At 35.0% G+C, this 14,644-nt stretch overlaps 1 protein-coding gene across 3 annotated transcripts in view; it reads right to left on the bottom strand.

Annotated features, from left to right (window-relative positions):
- Nucleotides 1-14,644, bottom strand: part of ASB3 (ankyrin repeat and SOCS box containing 3) — a 94,145-nt gene that overhangs the window by 22,042 nt on the left and 57,459 nt on the right. For all 3 annotated transcript variants that reach the window (XM_022597301.2, XM_089923187.1, XM_089923186.1), the window contains 3 exons: nt 12,094-12,271; nt 10,055-10,252; nt 121-378 (listed from right to left, as the gene is read on the bottom strand). In XM_022597301.2, the coding sequence (XP_022453009.1) occupies nt 121-378; nt 10,055-10,252; nt 12,094-12,271 (634 nt within the window). The remainder of the gene's footprint in view (nt 1-120; nt 379-10,054; nt 10,253-12,093; nt 12,272-14,644) is intronic.

Below are 14,644 nucleotides of genomic sequence, written 5' to 3'. Positions count from 1 at the left end.
ACAGTCAAAACACATACAATAACAACCTCCTCCCAACACAGGGATCTCAAGAAATTGGGGGAAATTAAAGGTAGTACACTCACTCAAAAAGAGTAAAGTCCACATGGCAGGATTTCTTACCAAGTACTGCAGAGGAGATTCAGTGGGTCAAATCCAGCAAGCAGCAGAGATGGCAACCATTCTTTATATTTTGTCTGTGCTTTAACTGCATGACTTATAAATTCAGATATGTGGCTCCATGATGTCAATGGGCAACATTTCTTCAAAAAGTAGCGAAATACTGAAAACCTCTCATACTTCAGGCAGTATGCCAAATGAAGTTCATTTAGCTGGGCTCCATATTTCAAAAGAATATTCACAATTCCAAAGAAGTCACAGCTCCACCACAAAAAAGAAAGAAAGGAAGGAAGGAAGGAAGGAAGGGAGGGAGGGAGGGAGGGAGGGAGGAAGGAATGAAAAAGAAGGGAAGGGAAGAGAAGTTAGATTTTCAGATTAAAAAAATAATTCTTACAAAGTTAACAGTAGTTACAACTGGAAAATAAGAATAGCAAATGGGATAGTGGATGATTTTTACATGTCTAGTGGATTGAGACTAGGGGACCAGAGGAAAGGGAGGGTTTTACTTTTTAATTTACACCATCCTGCATGGTTTTTAGTTTCCAACTATGAACAAGTCGTGTCCTTAGAATTTAAAACATTTATCTTAAATAAGTTAAGTTTTAAAATTATCATTGACAAGCAGAAAACTCTTTTCAAATTGTGATTTTTTGCACAATTAAGTATCCATAATACAAAATACTTGCTAAACAAAGTTAATAAAACAATGTGACTGGTCCCTAAAGACAGATGATTCAGTCTAGGAATCTCCAAGATACCACTTCCTTCAACAATATCTTAGTCAATTTCCCTCTTACTTTAAAATTTTTAATGGTAAAAAGCAATCATAGAAAAGCTTTTTTTAATGAACAAAAATTTAACTTACAGCTTTAGATTTTTAAATTAATCTTCTTTATAAAGTGTTTTACAGAATAAATGTGTTATCATTTTATACCTATTGAATTGGTTACTTTAAAAAAGAAAACATTATCATCCAATACTGCTAAGTTGTGGTTAAAATGATTGAAAATAAGTGTAACCCTTTTATGAGAGAGCTAATTGGCAAAATGCATCAAAAGAGGGCTTCCCTGGTGGCGCAGTGGTTGAGAGTCCACCTGCTGATACAGGGGACACGCGTTTGTGCCCCGGTCCGGGAAGATCCCACATGCTGCGGAGCGGCTGGGCCTGTGAGCCATGGCCCAGCGTCCGGAGCCTGTGCTCTGCAACGGGAGAGGCCACAACAGTGAGAGGCCCGCGTACCGCCAAAAAAAAAAAAAAAAAAAAAGGATCAAAAGAGGTTTCATAGCAAAGTTATAAGGAGCACACAGACTGGAGCCAGAGTCCTCAGCCACTTACTAGCTGTGTGACTCTGAGCAAGTTACTTAAACTTTCTGGCACACAGAACTAGCATTATGTAAGTATTTGTAAAATAAAATGATATGTAAAGTAAAATACCACACAAATTAAAATACAATATAATGAACATAAATCCTGGGAATTTATCCAAGAGACAAAATAAAAAAGAAATTATATCCTATTTGCACAAATATATTAACCATAGTATTGTCTATAATTTTTTAAAAACAAATTTTTAAAAAACAGAAATTACCTAAATGTTTAACAGAGGAGCAGTAAGTGCAAAATATGATAGTCATCAAAAACTACAATTCTGATGGTTGTGTGACCACATTTTAAAAACTGTTTATGATATAATTTTAACTGTAACAAAGCTCAATAAACATGTATGTTCATTACACACACAACTATGAAAGAAAATATGCAAGAATAAAATTAGTCTCCCTCTGAAACTGGCATTAATGCTATTTTAAATAACTAGAAATAAAAAAGAAATATTTCATTAATCATAGTATTAGAGAACTCTAAATAATGAAGTCATAAAAATAAGAGAAAATGAACATAAAACATTTAAACCATTGTCATGTGAGACCTCCTACTTCTGAGGACTTATGTATAGAACCTGAAATCAAGGTTTTAAGGTAGTTAAAACACTATATACATAAGTAAAATGTCACCTACCCCATGTAAATTTTTGTAAATCTATTTCATTTGTTCTCCAATTTGTGCTCTTTTCTTCAGTTAAAAGATTAAACAGTAATTCTCTTTATTATTAATAATATGCATAGCAATTAGAAAAGAAAAATCTATAATTCTTAAATTTCTTTATAAAAATTAGTAAATTCGTTGTCTGTCTACCATATATTGCTATTTGTTCCAGGAAACTCCCATCATTCATATCAGTGTTCTTGAAAAGAGCCCTGTACTTTTTCTTCTGGCTCCTTTCAGATACAGGAAAGCTGAAAGAATTTGTTGCCAACAGTCCTGCACTACAAGAAATGCTAAAGGATATATTGATACTTCTGACTGATGGTTCTAAACAGTTATAACCAATATAATTGGTTTATTTCAACTACTTCGACCTCATTAAACTAGATTCTCGTTATTACTACAGTTATTACTTGCTGATTCCACTACAGAACAATCAACACATGATATGGACTGTTGAACATATTCCAGTAAACATGTAGGTAAACAGTGGGAAAAGCTCAAGACATTGCCTCATTACAAATGTGATACATAATTCTCAAGAAGACTGTTAATTTTCAAGGCATCTGTGTTTACATGTACAATTCAGGGACTGGCTAAACTCTTCCCTCAAGCAATTTGAAACCATCAATGGCCTAACCATAGATACTTTAGCTCTTAAAGAGCAGTTTTTCTGCTATAGAATACAAAGGTAAACGGGAGCCCTAAATGCACCCTGTTAGATTAAGTGCTACAGATCGCTAGAGAGCCTTTTTTCTGTTTAGAATAAAACTACAAAACCAAGAGGCTTTCTTATTCAAGTTTCGAATATAGCAACGAGACGTGGCTCATGCTAAGAAAATTTTAAGGACAAGGCCACAGATAAACGAACCATCCATCTCTAAATGTGAGAGGAACATGTGCACATAATTCCCTATAATAACAAACTTTATTGAGTATGTATTCTGTACCAGAATAAATGGTATGTTAAATGTGTTACACCGAAGATTTGCCTTAATCTTCACAATCACCCTAAAAAGTAAGTTTTATTATCATCTCCACTCTAGATGTAAAAACTGGAGCTTAGTCAAGCTAGTAATTGGTAGAATTGGGATAATAATATCAAAAATCTAACAGTGAATATGACAGATAGAGCAAATATCTGAAATATTTCTCCTACATTATAAAAACCAAACACTTCATTAAACAGTCAAATTGAGAATTATTTTAAGGCCAGACCTATGTTTCCCAAAGTATGTTCCATGGAACACTAGTCCCTGAAAAATGATATATGAGAAAAAGTCTCCATAATGAAAATATTTGAGAAACACTTTATAATATACACTAGTTCATAAAAGGACAAATACAGGATGAACTTAAATTTTCAACTTATATGGTCAAGTGTTTTTCTTCAACCTCCAGATACCTTTCAGAAGAAGTACCCTTAGAATTAAAGCAATGGATCCAATAGTTAATCTGAAAACAGCCTAATAAAGAGAGTATAAAATGCCCCAAAAGTCTGTAAACACAGGAACAATAGTGTATTTATTGTAAAGTTCATCCCATGTTTCCTAATTTTTCAAACTTTTGTAGATTCATTCCCCCTTAGGAATTCATAAAACACAACACCATAAGAAAAATTGTTAGAAGCCCTCCAGGAAAGAAATCTAATTACCATTGCTTAACCCTGTGTTTCCCAAACTTAATTAACTAAGGAACCCTTTTAATCCTGTGTATTATCTATTAACAATGTATAGAATGAGTACTCTACAAAACACACTTTGGAAGACCCCACTCTAAATTTCTTCCAATTATCACACTGCCTTGTGTTAGAAAGGACAAGAGCATACTCCTAAAAGGCTTATGAAACTGCCTACTGCTACACTATAAACCCTTTTCCAACAAAACTACCATTTGTATGGTGAATAATAAAAAAATAAACTGGAGGATCATAAAACTTTCTCAGCATACCCTGAGCTTCTGCAAAGGATATTAAGAAGGTCTCAGATACATGTACAAGCTCCAGAAACTCAAGCAACTTTGGTGCTCTATGATGACCTTGATTATTATATGTCATTGAGCAAGAAGAGCAGACCCTAAGGCTTAGATAAAACTTTGGTTAAAATGTAAACTACATGGACATATGCATGTGTTTCTCTTAACACTTAATACAAATTCTCTTTCAAGCCCTGATGGAGAATCGGAAAAACTCATCAAGTCCTAGAGTAGTCCCTCCCATTTAACATAAATATCAAGAACAAATTGTGACACATTAAGAGATTCCACATTATATAACAGTGAAAATCATAAGACACGGAGAAAGAGGAGAAGTTTAAAAACTAAAAATGTGATGTCTAGACCTTATCTGGAGGCATGTACACTTTCCATCATACTGCTCTTTGAAGTTTAAAAATGTGCACAGAAACAGGCCCAGATAAAAAAACACCTTAAAAGGAAATTCAACATGCTAACAAGGTTTCTTTTAAACATATAGAAATGGGCAAATATCTTGAGAATTTTAGTTTCAATTACCCAACAAAATATCCAACTAACAGCTGAATCATCAAAAGGCCATATAATAAGTTTTACTGAATGGCTTTCAGCCGTCAGCTGAAAATAAAATTAAAACATTAGGTTGTGTCAGATGTATCCATGTGTGATATGATGACAAGAATGGACACAATTATTTTTACAAAACTAATGGGATAACAATGATTAGTATCAATTAGAAAGACAGACAAAATCAGGTCAGTTAAGCCAGGATCTCTTTCTACATTCATATAGAAAAGGCATTAATATTTATTCAAATTGTCCTGAAATTCTCAACTTCCCTCCTCTTCCACCCATTCCAGTTAAAGGAGTCTTTTTCTTCTATTTTCTCATTTGAGTTGAATTACTCAGCTATGCCCTTGAAAGACTGGCTTCATGTCACTAAAGCTGTTAACTTGTTAGCCCCAAAGGACAAAGAATGCTTTTGTATGATGGTGGAGGAGACAAGACACCTTTCTATCATGCTTTGGAGTGTGAGAAGAGCTAAGGGTCACTGCTTCAAATGGAAGCTTATCCTCTCCAACGGATACCCAGTAAAAATGTTTCAGAATGCTAATCCTGAGCTAAAAAGTTAAATCAGCTGAATAAAATAATAAAGAAGGGAAAACTTAAAACCCAGAGCCATTATTTATATTTATTATTTTCATCACCTTTTGATATTAATTATACTATTTGTAAAAGCAGATATGTTTACTAGAACATAACAGGCCAACAGTGCAAGGAGGGTCACAAGTATTAAATTTCTAGATCTCTGAGAAATACCAGAAAACATACAAATTAAGAAAACAAAAGTTTTTGACTCATTAATACCTGGAGTCAGTTAAGTGCTGATTAAATCTTTCTACAACAATCTTACGCCAAACTAACATTATTGTAACAACACACCATTGCTAAAAAATGAAATTTCAAAACTTATACCACTAAACTTATCTCATTGTCTATCACCAACTCTGAAAATTTGAATATCCAATAATCAATTTTGGAAAATGGAGTCTTCCAAGTTCCCTGGTATTATTACTGTGACTAAAACGCAAATTCTTATTCGTAATTGGTAAATTTAATATAGGAAATTCAAACATCGTTTGTTAAGGAAAAACAGCACAAAAAAGTTACTTTTAAATGAAAATTTTAGTCCACGGTCCTTTTTTTGAAAATAGTAATTGCAATTAATTTAATTAATTTTAGGTATGCAACCATAGAGAATCCAAATTTTCAGATGCATACTTAATGAAAGAAATTAAAAATTAATGAATTTTTCAACTTCGATATTTTTCCACAGACACTGGCTATATTACCCTCTGATATACTAAAACAAAACCTACTGGGAGAATGACAGTTTTCTTGCTTGATCAGCTTTACACCGAGTCCCAAAATAATTAAATGATTTTCACATTACATGTACAGTGATGACATGCAAACTAAGAGCCAGACGTTAGCTTAATAATATAGAGACTAAAAATTTAATTGATGCTCTTTTTTAGATAAATGGAGGATGGCAAAATGAATTTCTTCTCCAGAAATGAAGAGAATTAACCTTGATATTTTTCTGTGTGCCAAAAATTGTGCAATGTACTATATATTCATACACATTAAATGTGAGCATATGTGATTATGATGCTATCATTGCTTACATTTATTCCTTTGGGAAATGTTTCCCTGTCAATTAAATTCCCCGCAGAGTAGGTAATAAAAGCAAAGATATATCAAAATTAAGTCTACTGCCATGGGCCCAGGCAAACAAAAAGTCAACTGGAAAGACTAGGAGAATGTACCCTCATAAAACAGATATTCTGACATTTTGACTTTTTTCCTTTAGACTAACAAATAGTATTTTCCAGTGACTTTTCTTGCTGAAAACCTACCTTACTAATTAAAAATACATTTGGTCCTATTACAAGCTCCCACATGAAAGAAAATATCTGACAAGCCCTTTTAAAGCCACCAAAACAGATTTTAGTTATGCTCTACAGGGCCATTTTACAGAGCAAAATTGCCAAGAGTAGCAAAAAACAAAGTTTGTTAGCTCATGTCTGTGACCAAAGAACACCATACGCCACACTGTTGCTTCTTTACTTTTAGTTTTCAGCAGTTTGATTATTGGTGAGCATGCTTTTCTTTGGGTTTATCCTATTTTGGTTTGCTGAGCTTCTTAAATCTATAAAACTTACATCTTCATCCAATGTTGGGAAGTTTTCGTCCATTATCAGTTCACAACCTCTTTCTCTTCCCTTCTGGACCCTAGTGACATGAATGTCAACCCCAGTCATACTGTCTCTCAGGTCCCTGAGGCTCTGTTCCTTTTTGTCCCCCAAGTCGTCGTCTCCTCTGTTCTTCGTCTGGATAATTTATATTGGTCTATCTTCAAGTTGACTCTTTCCTGTCAATTCCATTCTGCTATGGAGCTCATATAGTTAATTTTTCATTTCAGATTTTATATTTCTCAGTTTTAAAAAGTCCATTTGGCTCTAGTTTTTATTTCTCAGCTGAAAATATCTACCTTTCCATTTATTTCAAGTGTTTTTACTTCATTAAGCACCATTATAATAGCTGTTTTCAATTATTTAATATTTCCAACATCTAGATCATCTCAGGGTTGACACCTGTTAACTGTCTTTTCCCTCTAAAACTGGTCATATTTTCTGGTTCTTCATATGTCAAGTCATTTTAGACTGTATCCTGGACATTATGAACAGTAATGCTGTGTGTAAACTCTAGGCCTGGGTCCTTTTATAATCTTTTGAATATAATACTGATTGTGTTTGTTTATTTTAGCAGGCATATAACCTAGTTAGGTTTAGACTACAATTTCTTTTTCACCTCTACAGACTGCTGGTTCAGTTCTCAAGCCTTTGCTATGCTGCTTTGCGTCTGGCCCCATGAAATGTACCATTCAGGGGCCTGAGACTTGGGTGATAGTTCAAATCTTCTTTTCAACGTCTGTCCTGTGCATTCAAAGCTTGGATGGGCTCTGGACATATGCAGGTTTGTACACAAAATTAAGAGAACCCCTTCTCCAGCTCTCTCTTCTCCAGGATTCCCCTCATACGCTCTGTTCCACAGGGTTCTATTTACCTGATTTCTCAGGCCAGAAAAACATTAATTTTAAGGTGTTTCGGGGTTAACAGGGGTACTGCTATGGTTTAATATGTTTAATTTAAACTACAATTATAAGATGATGAGGCATGAGCTTAGCTGCTGTGACCAGGACCAAAAATATTCCTCCAAAAGTAAGATGAACACTAAAACAGATCATTGTTATATTGGACACATAGACATACAACTATACAAAACTATACAAAACCATTACATTCTGATCAAATAAAAAAATGTTCAGGGGCTTCCCTGGTGGCGCAGTGGTTAAGAATCCGCCTGGCAATGCAGGGGACACGGGTTCGATCCCTGGTCGGGGACGATCCCACATGCTGTGGAGCAACTAAGCCCGTGCGCCACAACTACTGAGCCTGCACTCTAGAGCCTGCGAGCCACAACTACTGAGCCCACGTTCCAAAACCACTGAAGCCCGCGCCACAACCACTGAAGCTTGCGCGCCTAAAGCCTGTGCTCCATAACAAGAGAAGCCATTGCAATGAGAAGCCTGCACACCTCAACGAAGAGCAGCCCCCGCTCGCCACAGCTAGAGAAAGCCCGCGCACTGCAACGGAGACCCAAGGCAACCAAAAATAAATAAAATAAATTTATTAAAAAAAATATTCAATTCTGATCTAATAATAAAATACAGTGGAGATAGATATGTACAGAGAAAGGTAAATGAATCAACTAAAGCCATCAGTACAGCCCTAGTGAGGTAAACTAAAATAATTAGGGCTCCTCTGTTTATAAAGACAAAACCTAAGGAGGTATACCATGAAATCATAAAAGTTATGCATAGAGTGGATCCCAGATATTCAGATTAACCAAAACCCCAGATACTCAGATTAACCAAAACCCCAAATATTCAGAGTACAGTGTATACATAGAAGCTTAAATTCAGAACAAATGAAATGAACTACTATTTTACATAGCAAATATTACAAGACGGTAGAGACTGAAAAGCTTAGCAAATAAGTTTTTGATAACTGTTTAAATTAAGTCATAGCTAGCAATCCATAATGGTGAATTCAGGAAAGCCAATGAAATTTGAGGTAAGCTTGCAAACTCTTTTGCGTCATTAAAAAATAACAGCAACTACCTGCACAACTTTGTCCATTATTGCATGGACAGATTTTACTCAATATGGCTTTTCTTACACATAGCCTTATTCTTACCGTCTATTTAAAAACCTTAGGAGTCTTATAGACAAGTCTTGGCCAGAATCTAATCAATAATCTATCAGTAATTCTTCATTTATTCTACTCACAGCATCATGGCAGATAAGCAAAAGAAATATTTAAAAAAATTTTAGGGCTTCCCTGGTGGCACAGTGGTTGAGAGTCCGCCTGCTGATGCAGGGGACACGGATTCGTGCCCTGGTCCGGGAGGATCCCACATGCCACGGAGCGGCTAGGCCCGTGAGCCATGGCCGCTGAGCCTGCGCGTCCAGAGCCTGTGCTCCGCAACGGGAGAGGCCACAACAATGAGAGGCCCGCGTACCGCAAAAAAAAAAAAAAAATTTTAAACTGAGTGTGACCTACAGAAATAAACGCTACATACCAAATACATTAAAAATGCAGGAATATCTAGAAAACTAAAGTTTTATTTTAGGTTCATAACAAGTCTTGTAAATATAAATGTCAAATGATAAATAGCCTGACACACGGTCAATATCATACTTGACAAAGATATTTTTAACTCTTTTTTATCTTTTTGCCTCCCAGCTTTATTGAGGTATAACTGACAAATAACATTGTAAGATAGTTAAAGTATATAATGTGGTGATTTGACATACATATACATTGTGAAAACATTCATCACCTCAAATATTTACCTCTTTTTTTAAGAGCATTTAAGTTGTACTCTTAGCAAATTTCAATTATATAATACAGTCACCACATTATAACTACAGTCACCACATTATACATTAAATCTTCAGCCCTTATTCATTGTGCAACTTAAAGTTTGTTTTAATTCTTAAATTGTTTTGAAGACCAAGGATATCAGAGAATTCCTGCATTTACTTTAATATATTGAAAGTATGCTCTAAAATTGCTACACCAAAAATATAATCCAGAGCCAAAGAGAGAAGGAAAAAAATCTGACATTATCACCTAATTTTTATTATAGTTTGACTGAACAAGGTGCATCACAGAAGGCTTTTGTTTTTAAGTTAAAAATTTAGCTGTAAGACATATTGCTTCACAAAAGAAAGTCATTTGGAAATACATCTCCATATACCAAAAAAGAATAAAAATACAGCAAATATACATACTCCTTTTGGAAAGCCATACACATGGGAGAACTGAATCCGAAGACGAGGCACATCTGGGCATCTGGGCGGTAGCCAGACTGGAGCAACATTTCTAGGCACTCTTCATGCCCTCCAAACACTGCTGAGTACACAGGACTCACTTTGTTTGGCCCAGTGTCACAGACCCGGTTAGTAAGTGGTATTAACAAGTCCAAGATTCTGCAAATACACAAATTCAGGGGTATATAATGCTTTTATATGTACATAAGTGCAGACATTTCTACAGCACATATTTTGAGTCACCCACTGATTGATTTTAAAAAGTCTTTCTGTCTTCAGTGTACTTTCTATCTACAGTAAATTATTACAAGCTACATACTCTGAAATGTTACACTCATTATTGATGCTTAATAGAAAGATCCTTAAATGTATCTGAAGCAGAGCTAAAGAACATTCCCATAAAAGTAAACAGATAACACACAGTCCTTTATTTTTCACGAATTATTTACCTTCCCACCAACAACCACCTTCCTCCCCAAAATTCAAATTTTATATTAGATATTTTAGGATCTAATAAATTTTTTAAAACTTCATTATACTAAATATAAACTCGTTATCAAGAAAACAAGTTATTTTCCTTCATAGAGTAGCAACCAAAGTTTTATTTTTCTAATCAGTAAGAATTTTTTAAGACAGTGAGTGACATGAAATGAATAGTATTGTCAACAGGAAGAAGTCAGAAATTCTGCTAAAATATTGTATTCTCAGAAAAGAAGATGAGCTCTTTAAATATTAAGGCAGATTTATTTAAAAATTAAGAATAAATTAAGAATTGATGACATTCTTTCTCTTTGCTACTTTTCCTTAGGTAAGGTAGGACTAAGATAATATTTAAGGAGAACTTATATTTCACCATGAAGGAAATCATCAGTGACAAACAGAATTCTCAAAATTGAGAACAAATGAGGACAAATTCTCAAGAGGGTTTCGGTATCAATTTAAAGCTCAGAGTATAATTGTACCTAAGATTTATGATTAAATAAACAATCAACAGTTAAGAAAAACATCAAATTTTTAAACCTAAGTACTTTGTTAAAATAAAGAATCTGTTTAGTGTCTCTTATATGTAATAAATGTGCTAAATTTTTTTAAATGAGTTGGAAAAATTATACTCTTCAACAGGGCACAAACATGATTACAAATATCTTTAAGGAAATAGTAAAATACCATGCCACCTAGTGGCATAATAACCCAATTACAGCATCTGTTTTCCTACTATGTATACATACTAAAGACAAGACCATTTCACTATTACTTTTTAAATTAAATAATACTAACAAGAGCTATAAAATTATTATTGTAGTAGTATAACTCTAAAAACTTTAAATATATATTTAAAAAAACTGTACCAATCTATGTTAAGACAGGCTGCCATATTCTCACAGGTATAACCAGGTTTAATAATTTCTGAGATTCCTGGAACCCCCAATTTCAGGGAGTTCCAACTTTCGTTAAGTCTCTCTCTCTTCAGACAATACCAAAAATTTCATTGGAATTTCTGGCTAAGGAAGAAGAGTAATAGAAGCAGGGGAAAGTACCAAGTTGAATTTGAAATAAGACAAAGAGAAGTCCAGTCAAAGGGTTCAAGATGTGGAGGACTACCCAGTCCACACAAAAGAGATCACAAACTCAAAACATTCCTGGGGCCAAGGAGGTAACAAAAATAAGTTGAATAAAGCCATCAGATCAATACCTAAAGATGCCTGGGACAAAACTGGAAAGGAGTGGGAGAGTACAGCCACAGCTTAAGAAGTCAGAGAGAAGACTTACCCTGAGAAAGCCCCTGGGGCCACTCTGCCTCACACTAGGAAAGAGCAAGACTACGAGCTGCTGGGATTGCAAGGGGGACAAATGTGGGGGGTGGATCTAGTCACCCAGCAGATCAGTAGGGAAGGGAATACCAAGGGTTATGCCTGGAGGTAAAGGGTCTGGCCCAGAAGATCTATTTCTATTACCTTTGAATTATGAGACCATTTTTATTTTCCATTTTTAACACTTACTTTGTATGGCCCATTTGTGCAGCTGCATGAATAGGTAACTGCCAATTGTCCTCATTACAGTAAAGATCAGGATCTGCCCCACTGGAAAGCAAAAGCTCCACACATTCTGTGTGGCCCTCTTGAGCAGCAATGAACAAGGGAGTAGCTTTGTCCAAGGCTTGACAATTGACATTTGCACCTAAAATAAACATTTAACATATAACCCTCCTTAATGCAAAAAATAATAATAATAAATAACAAAAATTTCAAAGCAGTTGCCTTAAATAGGGTTTCACAGTACAATAGCTTTTCTTCCTTAGTGGATACTGTTGTTAAAACATATTAATTTTCATAACTTATTGGTAATCATTTACATTGTTTTTACTTTTATGTCAGCACGAAAACAAGTGATTAATATTTTAGAATTCATTTTTAAGCTAAAATAAGAAACTTATTCAATGAAGGATTCATTTCATTCCAACAAGCACTCTGAGGGTCCAGTAAGCAATCATTTAAAAAAGGAAAAATGCAAACCATCAAATATGGATAACATTTTTGATCATTACTGAAAGGATAAGAAAAAAATCTAAATTATGAGACTTTACAGATGCCACTAATTGATTCAGGCTAAGATTTGTGAAAAAAAAATTCCAGTAGATATGATATACATGGGGGCTATGCCTTTAAACTAATGTTGACTATACTCTTCATTATATCGCTTTTCTTCATGACCAGTGCATGATAAACAGAGCCCACATTAAAAGGAAAAAGGTCTATTTAAATGGGTTTCTAAGCTGATCTTTTTAAGCATAAATCTAATCAATTATTTAGACCCAAGTGTACAAAGATGTGAAAAAGTTTAGTGACCTCAATTTTTGTGAAGGTTTCAAAAATAGCAGACTTCCTCAAACTTTTCTCATTGACAAATAATGTGTTAAGTATGCTAAGTATGGTGTTAATACATGACCATGAGAATTTTAAAATTTCTGGAATACAGCTCAGTGAAAAATCATCATCATCAAGGGGGAAAAGACTACTTTTTTATTTAAACGGATGTTCCATAAATATACCTTGAATAAACCAAAGCCCTGAAATTGGTAAAAACAATGCAAAACACAAATGGTAACTTAGAGTTTATGGAACTGTCAGAAATTCCAACTGGATATTCAACATGTCTAGATACACAGAATATTCCTGACTTGTACAAGGTGGCTTCACCTACTGCCAGCCTCAGAAAGAAATGAACACTATAACTGAGAAAATACTAAGTCAAAAAAGAAACCTACTTAACTTTCTCTTTTAAGCAATGTTTTGTTTTGATTGACAATTTCAATGTATAAGGAAGAATAAGGAACTAGACCTTGTAAGATTACAGGTAGAAAAGTTGGGAAAATGAGAGATAATTCACTGAATGGAAAGTCACTTTAAAGAGTTAGAAACATGTATAGTTACATTATAAACATACCTACATACCTTTTCAACTTGCCATTCGTAACTATTCAGAGGAGAAGAAAAAAAGAACAAAGGAAAACAAAACAGGTGCTTAGTGTTCCAGGAGACAGGCTCAGCATGAGGAGTCATTAGCTGCAGTTTAACCTATTTCATTCTAAATATTAGCTACACACTAATAACTGGAACTTACGGACTGGAAGTCACAGAATACATCACGACAGTCCTTGGGAAGGTACAACATAGAAGAAGGAAGATGAGAAATCACAAGTCCTGGATCCAAGTCCTGATTCTGCCAGGGAATACTTTCTAGATCTTTGGCAAGGCACTTAAATGCTCAGAGCCTGGGATTCTTTTTTTTTTTTTTAATTAATTTATTTATTTATTTATTTGGCTGTGTCAGGTCTTAGTTGCAGCATGCACGTTCTTCTCTAGTTGTGGCATGTGGGCTCCAGAGCACACAGGCTCAGTAGTTGCAGCATGCAGCCTCTCTAGTTGTGGTGCACGGGCTCTAGAGTGCACGGGCTCAGCAGTTGTGGCACACGGGCCCAGATGCCCTGTGGCACGTGGGATCCTAGCTCCTCGACCAGGGATCGAACCCATGTCCCCTGCATTAGAAGGCAGATTCCTAACCACTGGACCACCAGGAGAGTCCCCAAGCCTGGGATTCTTAATACAAAAAAAAAAAAAGCTTGCACAAATGATTTGGGGGATTCTCTCAACTTTAAACTTTGTTTTGGTAATTTATTAAAAGTTTAGGTATTACAGAAGATACGTGAAAAGTCTAAGTATTAAAAAAAATTGCGTGGTGGCAAATCTGGTGTATTTCCCATCTGCTCCTGACTATCCATGCTTCGTCAGGTTAGCAGTGTGAGTGCACACGCAGTGTCTGGAAGAACTGAAAAGCTCTTACATAACAAAAGTTTCTGGTCACAGAAATGTCACACAGAGTAAGAATGCCACCTCAACACCATCCTCTCTGACAATGCTGAATGTGTAATCGTTGTCACTGAGAATCCTTTAACAGGCTTCTGTTGCTATTTATTAACATAATAAAGTATAAACATGCTTTGAAATAAATCCATTTAAATATCACACAATTGATCAAAACATACAACTCAAA

This window comes from Delphinapterus leucas, chromosome 13, assembly GCF_059928025.1.
Source record: "Delphinapterus leucas isolate spDelLeu-1000000601 "Yukka" chromosome 13, BTC_Dleu_Yukka2, whole genome shotgun sequence".
In the NCBI taxonomy this organism is placed as follows: Eukaryota; Metazoa; Chordata; class Mammalia; order Artiodactyla; family Monodontidae; genus Delphinapterus; species Delphinapterus leucas.
The sequence above is the reverse complement of the archived record's forward strand: the minus strand, read 5'-3'. Positions and strand labels throughout refer to the sequence as shown.